Source organism: Pinus tabuliformis, chromosome 1_1, assembly GCF_031772625.1.
Source record: "Pinus tabuliformis cultivar Carrire ecotype Pingquan chromosome 1_1, CPIR1, whole genome shotgun sequence".
Taxonomy (NCBI): Eukaryota; Viridiplantae; Streptophyta; class Pinopsida; order Pinales; family Pinaceae; genus Pinus; species Pinus tabuliformis.
In genome coordinates this window covers 168,571,449-168,582,656 of record NC_142297.1, presented here as the reverse complement: position 1 = coordinate 168,582,656, position 11,208 = coordinate 168,571,449, and the positions used below count along the sequence as shown (strand labels likewise).

Here is an 11,208-nt window from a genome sequence, read left to right as displayed (position 1 = left end):
CAGCACATAAAAGGAATGACACACACAGTCACAATGAATTCAATTTCCTCATTCATTAAACAAATGTACAGATACAAATAAAAACCTGTTTACAATCTAGCTTTGGCCTAATCTGCCTTTACATGGTCTGTATCAATGGCCCTTTCTCATTTCAATGCCCGTAGGCTCACAATCCAACCTTCCTATCTTCTAACTCTCTCGACTAACTCTTTCTCTGCCTTTTTGGCTTACATTTATACAAAAGGATTCTGTTTCCAATTCTGGTTCAGATCCTCAATCTTCTCAACTAAATCCTAAGAATCCTCTAAGTCCTCAATTAGTTCCTAAAATATCTTCTTTATCCCTTGAGGATCTCAACTTTCAACTAATCCTAAGGATCCTCCATAAATCATGAACTACTTTCTAAGATTTACAATATCTCAATCCATACTAACAACTCATCATCACTCATGTTCTCCCACATTCTAGAACATTTACAAATATCCTCAGAATATTTAATTAACTCCTATTCTAAATGTCTCACCTAAATCACTCAAAATATTAAAAATTACATTAATTATATACTTAGGAAAACCATTCTTTTGAAAACACAAGACCACCTAGATTCTACTAAATGTACACATTTTCGGAACCATGATGCTCCTGCATCACCTTATAGGCCATATCACAACAATGGTAGATATTAGCAAATTAAACCATATCACCAAATTGATGACTAAGTGACCAAGACACTTAATCTTTCTAGATCACATATGCAATTGTCCTTAAGGGTAGTCTTGAACCTTTGTGGGAAATATTGGAAACAGAAGGATTAGGCAAATGCATTTTATCCATATTGGGCACTTTAGCCACATACAAATGGTTAAATGAAAGTTTTTAAATACACTTTAATTATTTTTTTATTCATGTACAATAATGTACATTGTGCATGTGGGATGATAATATTTCTTTATATCCAATGCCACTACAACATAACTCTTCATAATGCCATTGGGTGCAATTCAATTGAAACATGTATCAAGTTTTAAATGCACTTCAAATTTAACATGCCAACAAATATTGAGTCCCCATGAAGGGGAAGGAATCAAACAAATCATAAAGTTTTTGCAACATATTCAATAAGGGCATTAGTGAATTAAACAAAACTTGACAGAAAAGACAATAGAAGTGAGAAACAAGGTATGAGTAACTTTCTTGACAAAGAAGGGTAGGGTACAAGGTATGAGTTGCTTGCTTGACAAAGCATGGCAAGGTGCTTTAAATGACTTGCCCAAAAATGGACAAGGTGTGTTAACTAACTCATGACTCCATTTAGGATTCAACCACTCATTGGTTGAATGAATGGGTTGGTTCAACTAATCTTTGTATACCTCCAAAGAAGATCATGTCATGATATATGTCAATATATTCTTTGATAATATGACCAATTAGTATAAGGATTGCCACGACGTGCATCACATCTATTGTCACTATAGACACTTATGATAAAGTGTGGGGTATAAATTGTTAAAAGGAATGCTTCAAGTCTTTCCACTCCACATTCAAACCTCTTAAATATGATTCTTATACGATATTTCAATACCAAGAGAAAACACTTTTGTAATTGACATTCTCTCATATATACGTATGCATCTAGTGTTCCACATCAAGTTATCAAGGATCTACATATCGCCAAAATCACACATCCAATAGGGTGGATCTTAATCACTTAACACTTGCCCTAAAGGATACCATCATTGATCAATATTTAATGCACATGTCTTAGTGATACTCACCAACATTTTCGAGTTATTAAGGATGTACAAAATGCACAACAATGCGAATGGAATACATTGTAGTAGCTCTGAGAACAATTTGAACGACTAAGGCTCTGTAACATGACAAGGACCATTGTTTCTTAGGAAAGAGGCAAATAATTTAAGCAAAGAAACACACAATCATACATAAACCACCTTAACACCCTTTGTTGCATGCATCCACCCTTATACCTAATACTTGGGCATCCTATGCATTAGAAATGGTCATTGGGAGCAAGGACTAATGCCCATTGCAAGGTCAAACATGCAACATTTGGTGCGAACAACACGAGACATGATTATCTCCAAAAGTTATGCATCGAGTTTGAGTTTTGTGATTAACTCCAAAGCTTATGTCTCTAGTTTGAGTTTTGTGATTATTTCCAAAGCTTATGCCTCTAGTTTGAGTTTTGTGCATACACACTTCAATATTTCTTATTATTAATGAAGACTATTATGGATGATTAACTCTTTTTTTTTTTTTTTTTTTTTTTTAAATGGGGGTGGCTAGTCCCCTGAAGAAGCATTATATTAGGCCAGTATGTACAATTTTTTACATATATACAACCATCACATCAATCAACATCATTCACCATATACCAATATACACTCACAATGTTACATAAAGGCTGCACAACAGCATCACAATAGCGGATCGAAACTGGGCAGTGAGCGAGTAAGCCGTCAACCCTGCCGCTGAACCATGCACTCACGTGCAACTATGGATGATTAACTCTTTATGTAGTAAAGTTTTCATAAATTTATATAACTATTTTTTTTAATAATTACCCAATAAACATGATTCAAATTCATACTTCCCTTTAAATATTAACATTCAATATTTTTCATTATTAATGAAGACTATTATGGATTATTAACTCTTTATGCAATAAAGTTTTCATAAATTTATATAACTATTTTTTTTAATAATTACCCAATAAACATAATTCAAATTCATACTTCCCTTTAAATATTAACATTCAATATTTCTCATTATTAACAAAAATTATTATAGATGATTAACTTCTTTTTGCAATAAATTTTTCATTAATTTATATAACTATTTTTTTAATAATTACCCAATAAACATGATTCAAATTCATACTTCCTTTTAAATATTAACATTCAAAAAGTTTCAATCTCCCTATTTATTATAGATTTTCACTATTTAATCCGTAAATCCCTTCATTTAATACCTCTATCTGAATTATATAAATAATAAAGTCATAATTGTTATATAATTCTAAATTTAGTCCAACTTAAACATTACACTACCTAACATACTATGATTATCTAAGATACTATGATTATGGAATGCTTCTCTAACTGATAGGTACAATAATAATGATGAAGTGTGAAGCAAACTCAATGTAAATTACGCCGTGTGTAATGATAAAAGTCACGAACCGACTCGCAGATCCAACGGTCTGAAAGCTCCAGTAGTCACCGGTTATGCCAGTGGGTTCCAGCTAAGCACTCGACACGTGGTTGGAGATACTGCCCATGCGAGCCGCACTAGAGATAAGTGAGAGAACGATGGAAGACCCCGCCATCTGGCAAGTGAAAGTGAACGTTGGTGAAAAAAACAATTTACCGCATGCTGTACAGGTAAACAATGGCCAAAATTGTTTCAGTATTTTACTCGGAATTTTTAACATGGGTTTTTGGGCAGGGATTCGCAATAATCAGAATGTGGCGGAGTTATTTTTCACGGTACAGTCACACCCACCAACAATTACTTTATTGATGTGAGAATTACTGCATGAATTTAGCAATATTTATTGTAACAGAACATGCTGTGTGAATGGGCCTAATGAACATTAAATTTTACCGGACCAGCTCAGCCCCAGCCGAGGGTTTTGTTTATTGGAGTATCCCTGTATTACAATAAATAAACAAATATCACTGTCATCTGAGTGGGCTCGCCTGAGCTGACCATTTATTCCTGCATTTACTTTTATGATTCTGTTGTGTATTACTTGGTCTACCCTATCTGTGGCAATTTGGTTTGTAGTTTTTTTCGCTCTTTTATTTTAAATAATCCATTTACTTCCCATCACCAACCACCTGCCCACGTTGAAATTTAGAAAATAATCCAGATTTCCATTCCCCTCAATCCGTGATGCCAACCATTTGAAGTCAAGTTGAAATGGGTATGAGAGTTTTGATTGGTCAGAGCCATTAAAACCCAATAAAACTTGAAAATTTGAAGTGGGTATCAGGGTTTTGTGGGGAGTGCAAATTGAAGGCTTCAACGAGTATAATGCATGTTGTGGGTGGTGTGGAGCACTGAACCCCCAGGACCTGAGAAACCTGTTATTGGGTGATTTAAGTACATTGCTGAAACTGAAGGGTAAGACTAATTTTTGCATTGTGAAAGCTTATGCAGGTGTTGGCGTTCATTTAATCCCCAGTGTTTAGAGAACTGAGTAGGTTGTTTTGGATTGATTCAGTGGCATTTGAAATTTTGGGAGACCTAGTGGGTCGTTTTGTATTGGTTGGTTCAGAAGGTATTTAAAACAGTTGCAGAAGGTTTTGAAATAGTCAATGTTAAGGTAATAATTTGTTTGGAATTTGGATATTTGGAGCAGTAAATCCTGATTTGAATTAGGTGTTGGCATTTTGGGAAACCCAAATAGTTATTTTGGATTAATGAACTGGGCATTGAAACAATCACTGCCAAATAATCTGGGTTTTGAGATTTTCACTCCTAAAACAGTTTTCTTTTGAATTAATGAACTTAGTGTTGAGGCAACTTGCCTTGATATCTGTTGGGTTTTAAGATTTTGGGATACCCAAACAGATTGCCTTAGCAGAACTAAATAAGCCGCCTTCAGGTGATTTGAAAATTGGGTTATGCGATTTTGACATAGCTAAATAGGTTATTTTGGGTTTTGTTAAGCAATGCAGTAACTATGGTTTGCTCAGCGTTTATTCAGTGGGTATCAGAGTAACATACCTTCTTGTGATTTGGGTTTGGGGACTCTGGAAGGCCTAAACGGTTTATTCTTGATTGCTTAAGTGTGTATTCGAGCAGTAAATCTTCATATTTTGGCAGGTTTCTGACTTTTGGCACGCTTACGGAGTTTGTTATGTGGGACGAATGAGGTTCTGACAATGCCAGAAAGTGGTGGTTGGGGTTGCTTCTAAGAAATGTAGTAACTATGGTGGGGCAATTCCTCTCTTTGACTGCTTCTAGTGATGAAGTGAATGAGAAGTCTCACAATCTGATTGTTTCGAAGCCTTATTAGGCATGAAAAGGTCTCTCTTTGGGATTGAAGGTCCCCAGCAGCCAGAGTGAAACTTGACTAGTTCAGCTATTTGTGGGTTTTTGTTTTCTTATGGTGGGCTTTGCGTGGATCAAAAGAATCAGCTACGGCATTGGTTACATATATTAAAACCCGTGTAGAATGCCCGCGTTGAGATCTTGCAATCCTCTAACTTGCTCAAGCATGAACTTGGTCACGGGAATGCAGGGTTTTTGTCATTGGATCTCAAAGCATTGATGGCTCAAGGGCTGGATGGTTGGAGGGAGCGTTATAGATCCTGTTCATGTTATATTCTTCAGTTGGGTTCTCATGTTGTGATATATGTTAAACCTGGGATAAGCTGATTTTCAAAAGAGATACCTTGCGACATAAGTCTGTTGGCAAAATATCCAATTGTTAATGGCAGAAGCCAGAATTCCTCTGGGTTGCAGAAGAGCGCCACAGTATATAAGTTGGGTTCATGATATATGGCGTTATATTCTTGTTGGCAGTGTGTTTTCCCAACTGTTAAACCCTAAAGTTGCATTTTTTTACGTCTTCGTATTCTCCTATGCAGCCACAGGGGGTTCCGCTGGCATTGATGAAGCTGTGCTCTTCAAAATGGTTGCAGCAGATTCTAGGAATGCCACTGATTCACAGAAGTCAGTGGACAAGATTCTTCAGAACGATGCATTCACAGTATTCAGGCACCCTAAATCAGGTACTATCTATGAAGCCACAGCACCATCAAATTTATCAGGCATTAACATCAACGCAGTCCGTCTCAGAAGTGGTAGTTTAAGGAGGCGTGGGATTCTTTATAATGAATTCGAGGTGCCTGTAGGCATTGTGGTGAAACCATATGTGAAAAGGCTAGTCCTTGTTTATCAGAACTTTATGAATTGGTCTTCTGTTTATTACAACAGGCCCGGGTTTAAGTTAGTGGCACCAGTTTTAGGTCTCCTTGCATATGATGCGTCCAATCTTAGTGCCACTAATCTGCAAGAGCTTAATATTTATGCAACCAAAAAACCCATTTCTATTCGGTTCACTAATCTCTCAATGACGGAAGGATCGAACCCCATGTGTATCTTCTTTGATTTGAATGGAACAGTGAGCCTCAGCGATGTAAGTTCTCCAAATGTTTGTTCTAGTTTTTATCAAGGCCACTTTTCTCTGGTCATTCAATCTCTTGCCCCAGCCCCAGCCCCCGTGTCCACTCCATCACCATCGCCACATTTATTGGGACCTCCACCACCTGTTGTTGCTGCTCCGAGTCCTTCAACGCTTCCTAGTCCAAACCCAAGCCCACCAGCTAAAAAGAATTCAAAGACATGGAAAATTGCAGTTGGATCTTCCATTGGTGGGGTGGTTGGATTGGCTTTTCTGGGATTCCTCTGTGCCGGGTTTCTCAAGTACAGAGAAAGGTCCATTATTGAACACATGGAACAGCAGGCAGACCAAGAAGAGGCACTGCAGACCGCCATGGTTGGAGGTAGAAGGACTCCAACAGCAGGTGGCACTAGGACACAGCCCATGTTGGAGAGTGAATACAGTACATAAATTATGGCTATTTATTATCAGGGCACCATTTTCTATGATGCTGTCCGAGTCCGATTATTTGTTGAGGAACGCAGGGTGCTTGCAGCAACAACGGAAGCCAAATTTAAAAGCAATCGGGACAACATAGAGCTTAGTATTTATCATTGGATGGCTTATCACCTAGCCATTATTTTGTTGACTCATCTTGTTTTAGTATCTATTCTTATTTTGTATAAAGCCAATATGGCTGCGTAAGGGAGTGCTATCACCGTTGCTTTTTGGTTTTCACTTCCATGGATCTTCCCTAACAAGGTCAATGACGAGACAGCAGATATGATCTCACAACTCATCTTGAATTGTATGAGTATTATGATTCATACAGCAGCAGGCTTGCAAAGTTTCTTCTCATGATTTCTGGATTAAGTTTGCTTTCTGGAATAAGTCTCTTCATGAAATCCACCCTGAAAGGAGGCAGATTGATCCTGGTATTGCAGCTCACTTGGGATATATTTTGTAGGAATTGAGGTTAATCAGGGATGTGTGTGTAGTGTTCTTTGACTGTGGTGTTCGTTGTGCCCTTACCAATCCCTAAATTGGCAAGGCATTGCATGAGAAGCTTTTCTTATTCTTTTCTATGATTTGTATAGAGGTGAGTCTCAAAATTGGCAGAAATTATTTACATTCATTACTTGTATTCTTTGGAAAGGCTTTTCCAAAAGCATTTTTTTAATCTGAAACAGTTCGTGATATCTGTTGTTGTGGTTGCCATTTACTTCGATGCCTAGTTTACTTCCAAATTTTCTCACTATAGCTTATATGAGCCCCTTTCTATAGCATTCAGCTATATTGAGGTAACTAGGTATATTTCTTTAATCATGAAGCTCTCGAAGCTGTTTAATTTGCCTCACTGCAACTATTTGGCCATCTAGCAACAGATCAGTCAGGTACTAATGATAATACATGCATTATGCATGTGATTGATTGCAGGGCTTTGTTGATCCACAGGGAAGGGCACCTTTACCACTTCCATATTGTTTTTGAGTACCCTAGTCTGCATTCATTTACATGATAGATATGGCTTCCCTAATGCAAAAATAGGGAAATTGGTACTTTAATTTTAAGATAGGAAAATGGTATCTTAGTAAGTATTTTTAGGAATTAGTTTGTTTTGTTAAACTTGTTTCACAGAGGCTTTGCATGTTCTTGATTGTGGCCAAACTTAAAGCAGGCATATGCCCCCCATTGCTGGGTTTCTGTTTGCCAACAAAATTTTGAAGGCAAATAGGCAGTATGTTGGATCTAAAATGTCTTAGGTTCTATTATCTAATGAGATGTTCAAATTATGCAACAGACTTTTGTTGAGGCTATCAGGACACCCTTTGCATTGTTTTGGGAGTATTCTTGAGATGGTATTTGCTGCTCTCTGCAACAATGTATTCTTGTTTAATGGAAGATGGATGGGCAATCAAATGCCGCCTCTGATCTGATGCCGAAGGGGTTGGCAAAATATGCTGTTGCTCATGTTATTTTGTTAAAGTCCTTGTGGCTTCTGTTGCTTAGACTGTGGCCCACAAACAAATGTCCAACTCGGAACCCTCTGTTTCCTTTGTTAATGAAAGTGACAAGCTTGGACTGACGTTCACACACAAGTCAGATACGGCAACAACAAAAACTGAGATATACTAGACCAATAGCAGTAAATTGCTTGCATTCTTGCGAGCAGATTTTGATTGCAGAACCATATATTTCCTTCAATTATAACTTGGATGCCTGCTCTTATAACCTAGATGCTGCAGTAATAGCACAAAACATGCATGTTTTATTGATAGTAACATGGATGCATGCTCTGATAACCTAGATGCCACGGTAATAGCACAAAGTATGCAATGTTTTATCATCTGCAATTGGTAATTTGGTACACAGTTCAAAATTATATCCCTTTATTTCAGAATCCAGATTCTAACCTGCGTTGATGTAAAGTTTTTATGTCCAGAATATTTTCTGTTTATATAATTTCATTGGTGCATATATGGAGCTGATGCTTATACATGGTAGACTACACATTATTTACATATATGTGATGCTTACAATTTAAGGGAAAATAATGTTAAGCATGAGTTTGACAGGGAAAGGGCGAATCCTAGTGGTCATGAAAATAAGAATTTTTTGGAGTGAAATTTGCCATAAAATATTTGAAAATAGATGTTTTTTTCTTTTTCGCTATTTTTCTTCTGGGATTGAAGATAACAAGTTGTGCAAAACTATGCTGTCTCAGTAATCCCTTCTGGTTATGTTATCTCAATAATCCTTTCTGCCAGTGTATGTTGTCTCAGTAGTCCCTTCTGCAAATGGTGATGTTGTCTCAATAGTCCCTTATGCAAATGCAAGACAGAAAGCTTCCGAGTACTGGAGGCAGCATCTCATAATGCGTATTTCAATAGCAACAACCTTACCTTATGCAAATGCAAGACAGAAAGCTTCCGAGAACTGGAGGCAGCATCTCATAATGCGTATTTTAATAGCAACAACCTTACCTTCTGCAATTGCAAGACAGAAAGCTTCTGAGTACTGGAGGCAGCATCTCATAATGCGTATTTCAATAGCAACAACCTTAAATTGGAGAAGAAAAATGTCACTCAGGAGAAATCTTCTACGGCATAATGAATCTAAAGACATCCACTTCGAGAAAGAGCTTCCCCAGGAAACAATTTATTCAGAGGCAGAACATGCATGTAGCTCCACGACCATGAACTAAGCTTGAAAAATTTGTGAGGTCTAGAGGAGGGACCAACATGCATTAGCCCTTGAAAAAATTGCAAGAGCTAGAGAGGTTGGTCCTTGTTGAGGTCATCCATTAACTTCCTTGCCATAACCTGCTCTGGCCATAAAATAGGTCATCCATTAACTTCCTTGCCATAACCTGCTCCGGCCATAAAATAGTTGAAAATTCTGATATCAAACATTGAATCGGGTTTTAGACAAAAAGAAATTACTGATACCAGTCACTGCAAACTTAATCTTTTTGAGAGATTGGAGCCAGACTTCATGAGTAATGAACCTAAACATAAAATTGACTGAATTGGCACACTATCTATACAGAAATCTTGCTCCTTGTTAAATAGTCTATTCCTGCTATCAGTATGCCAAAATAGAATTTTCTGAGGTAAACCTAATCCCCGTTATCCATGGATAATAAGTAAGTTTCACTAGGAATAGGCATCAGACCTCATAACTGTAACGATATCATTCTGACAGATTGTGTTCTTAAAACAACCTTGCTCTCAAATTGATTTAACTTGGCTGTTTTTCAGGGCAGTCATTCAATCTTTTCAAATGCATACGGTGTCTTCTTGTGAATTTGACCTTCAAATCACTACAAAATATAATGAGTTGATGGTTTTGTCATTTGAGGTATATTGTTAATTGATAACACCAACATAAATTCATTTTGACTCTGAATCTAATATCTATCGAGTATTGAGAGTGATTTGATCATTGGTTCTTGATAAATCTGGAGTTAAGATAGATTTAGCCTGGTATATATATATATGTTTTTTCCATGTGTAATGCACTTGGTATTAATTTCTCTAAGCTAATATTTATTTTTTATTTACATTTTCGACTGTCACTTATGTATGGATGTTAAGTGACAACATCTCTCCCATACTAAACTGCAAAGTGCCCCTCAATGCAATACAATTTCTAATAATTTCTTTTTCACTGCACCATTAAGTATAGGACTTGGAAATTGACTATTGCTTCCAAAGATCTAAAGATCAGAAGGCCAAGTTATTAACTGCATTGTGCAAGTGGAGTTAGGAATGATGGACCTCCAGATCTGCATCCAATGATTTGACCACTTGGCTATTTGATAACGATGTTATGTCTAATGCCCTATCTTTGTGTTATTGGCACAGAAATTAGGAGTAAAGATTGGGCTCCTTTGAATCTTCATTTGACATCTCACTCCACTGTAATCTCTTTTGCGTGCTTGTTATAAGGGTATCTTGACATATCCAAATCCCTTAATGGGAACAACAGACCTGAGCTTATCTAGGGCGGTGTTGATGTTGTAGGATGCCATTTTATGTAGCAAAGCAATCCTTCAATTCAAATAGGGAATGAATGATGCATTGGGTTTAATTTCTTAGCTCTATTAAGCTATGGGTAAGATTCATGAGGTTTTAAGAGGCTATTACCTTTCTTGTGAGCATCCTTGATTTGATGAAGGCTAACCTTTCGAGCTCTCTAAGATTTTGATCCGCCAGGGTAAAATTGTGAGGAGTTCAGTTTACTTACGTTTGCTATAATATCAAACAAGAAGGGGGGCTTTCTAAATTTAAAATTCAAAGTCTTGACAAACTACGAAGTTTTGTGAAATCTAACACTGTGAAAGCACAAATGAGCACAAAAATATAAAGTTCCTAGTGCCCCTAGGCATGAGATTGAAGTGATAAATGCGTGCGTTTTCAACTAGTGTGTCTTAACAAAATATATATATATACATATATTTGTTTTTCCAAACGAAATTAACTTCTCTTTCAGCCTGAATGCGAGAGTTGGATATATACTTATATTTTTTTCCCAACAAGAAAATTGACTTTTCTTTTATTCTGAATGTG

General features: G+C 36.9%; 1 protein-coding gene across 2 annotated transcripts; it reads left to right on the top strand.

Annotated features, from left to right (window-relative positions):
* The first annotated feature begins 3,753 nt into the window (after nt 1–3,753).
* On the top strand, nt 3,754–8,102 carry LOC149212112 (uncharacterized). Of its 2 annotated transcripts, none has more exons than XR_016250747.1 (2): nt 3,754–7,235; nt 7,574–8,102. XR_016250747.1 is itself a non-coding variant. In XM_089391725.1 (2 exons), exon 2 carries the CDS (start codon nt 5,465–5,467, stop codon nt 6,605–6,607), a length of 1,143 nt encoding a protein of 380 aa, XP_089247851.1. In that variant the 5' UTR covers nt 3,754–4,149; nt 4,855–5,464; the 3' UTR covers nt 6,608–7,271. The 2 variants fall into 2 exon arrangements, 1 of the variants encoding a protein (XP_089247851.1); XM_089391725.1 differs by lacking the exon at nt 7,574–8,102 and having other exon boundaries at nt 3,754–4,149; nt 4,855–7,271.
* The last annotated feature ends 3,106 nt before the right edge of the window (nt 8,103–11,208 follow it).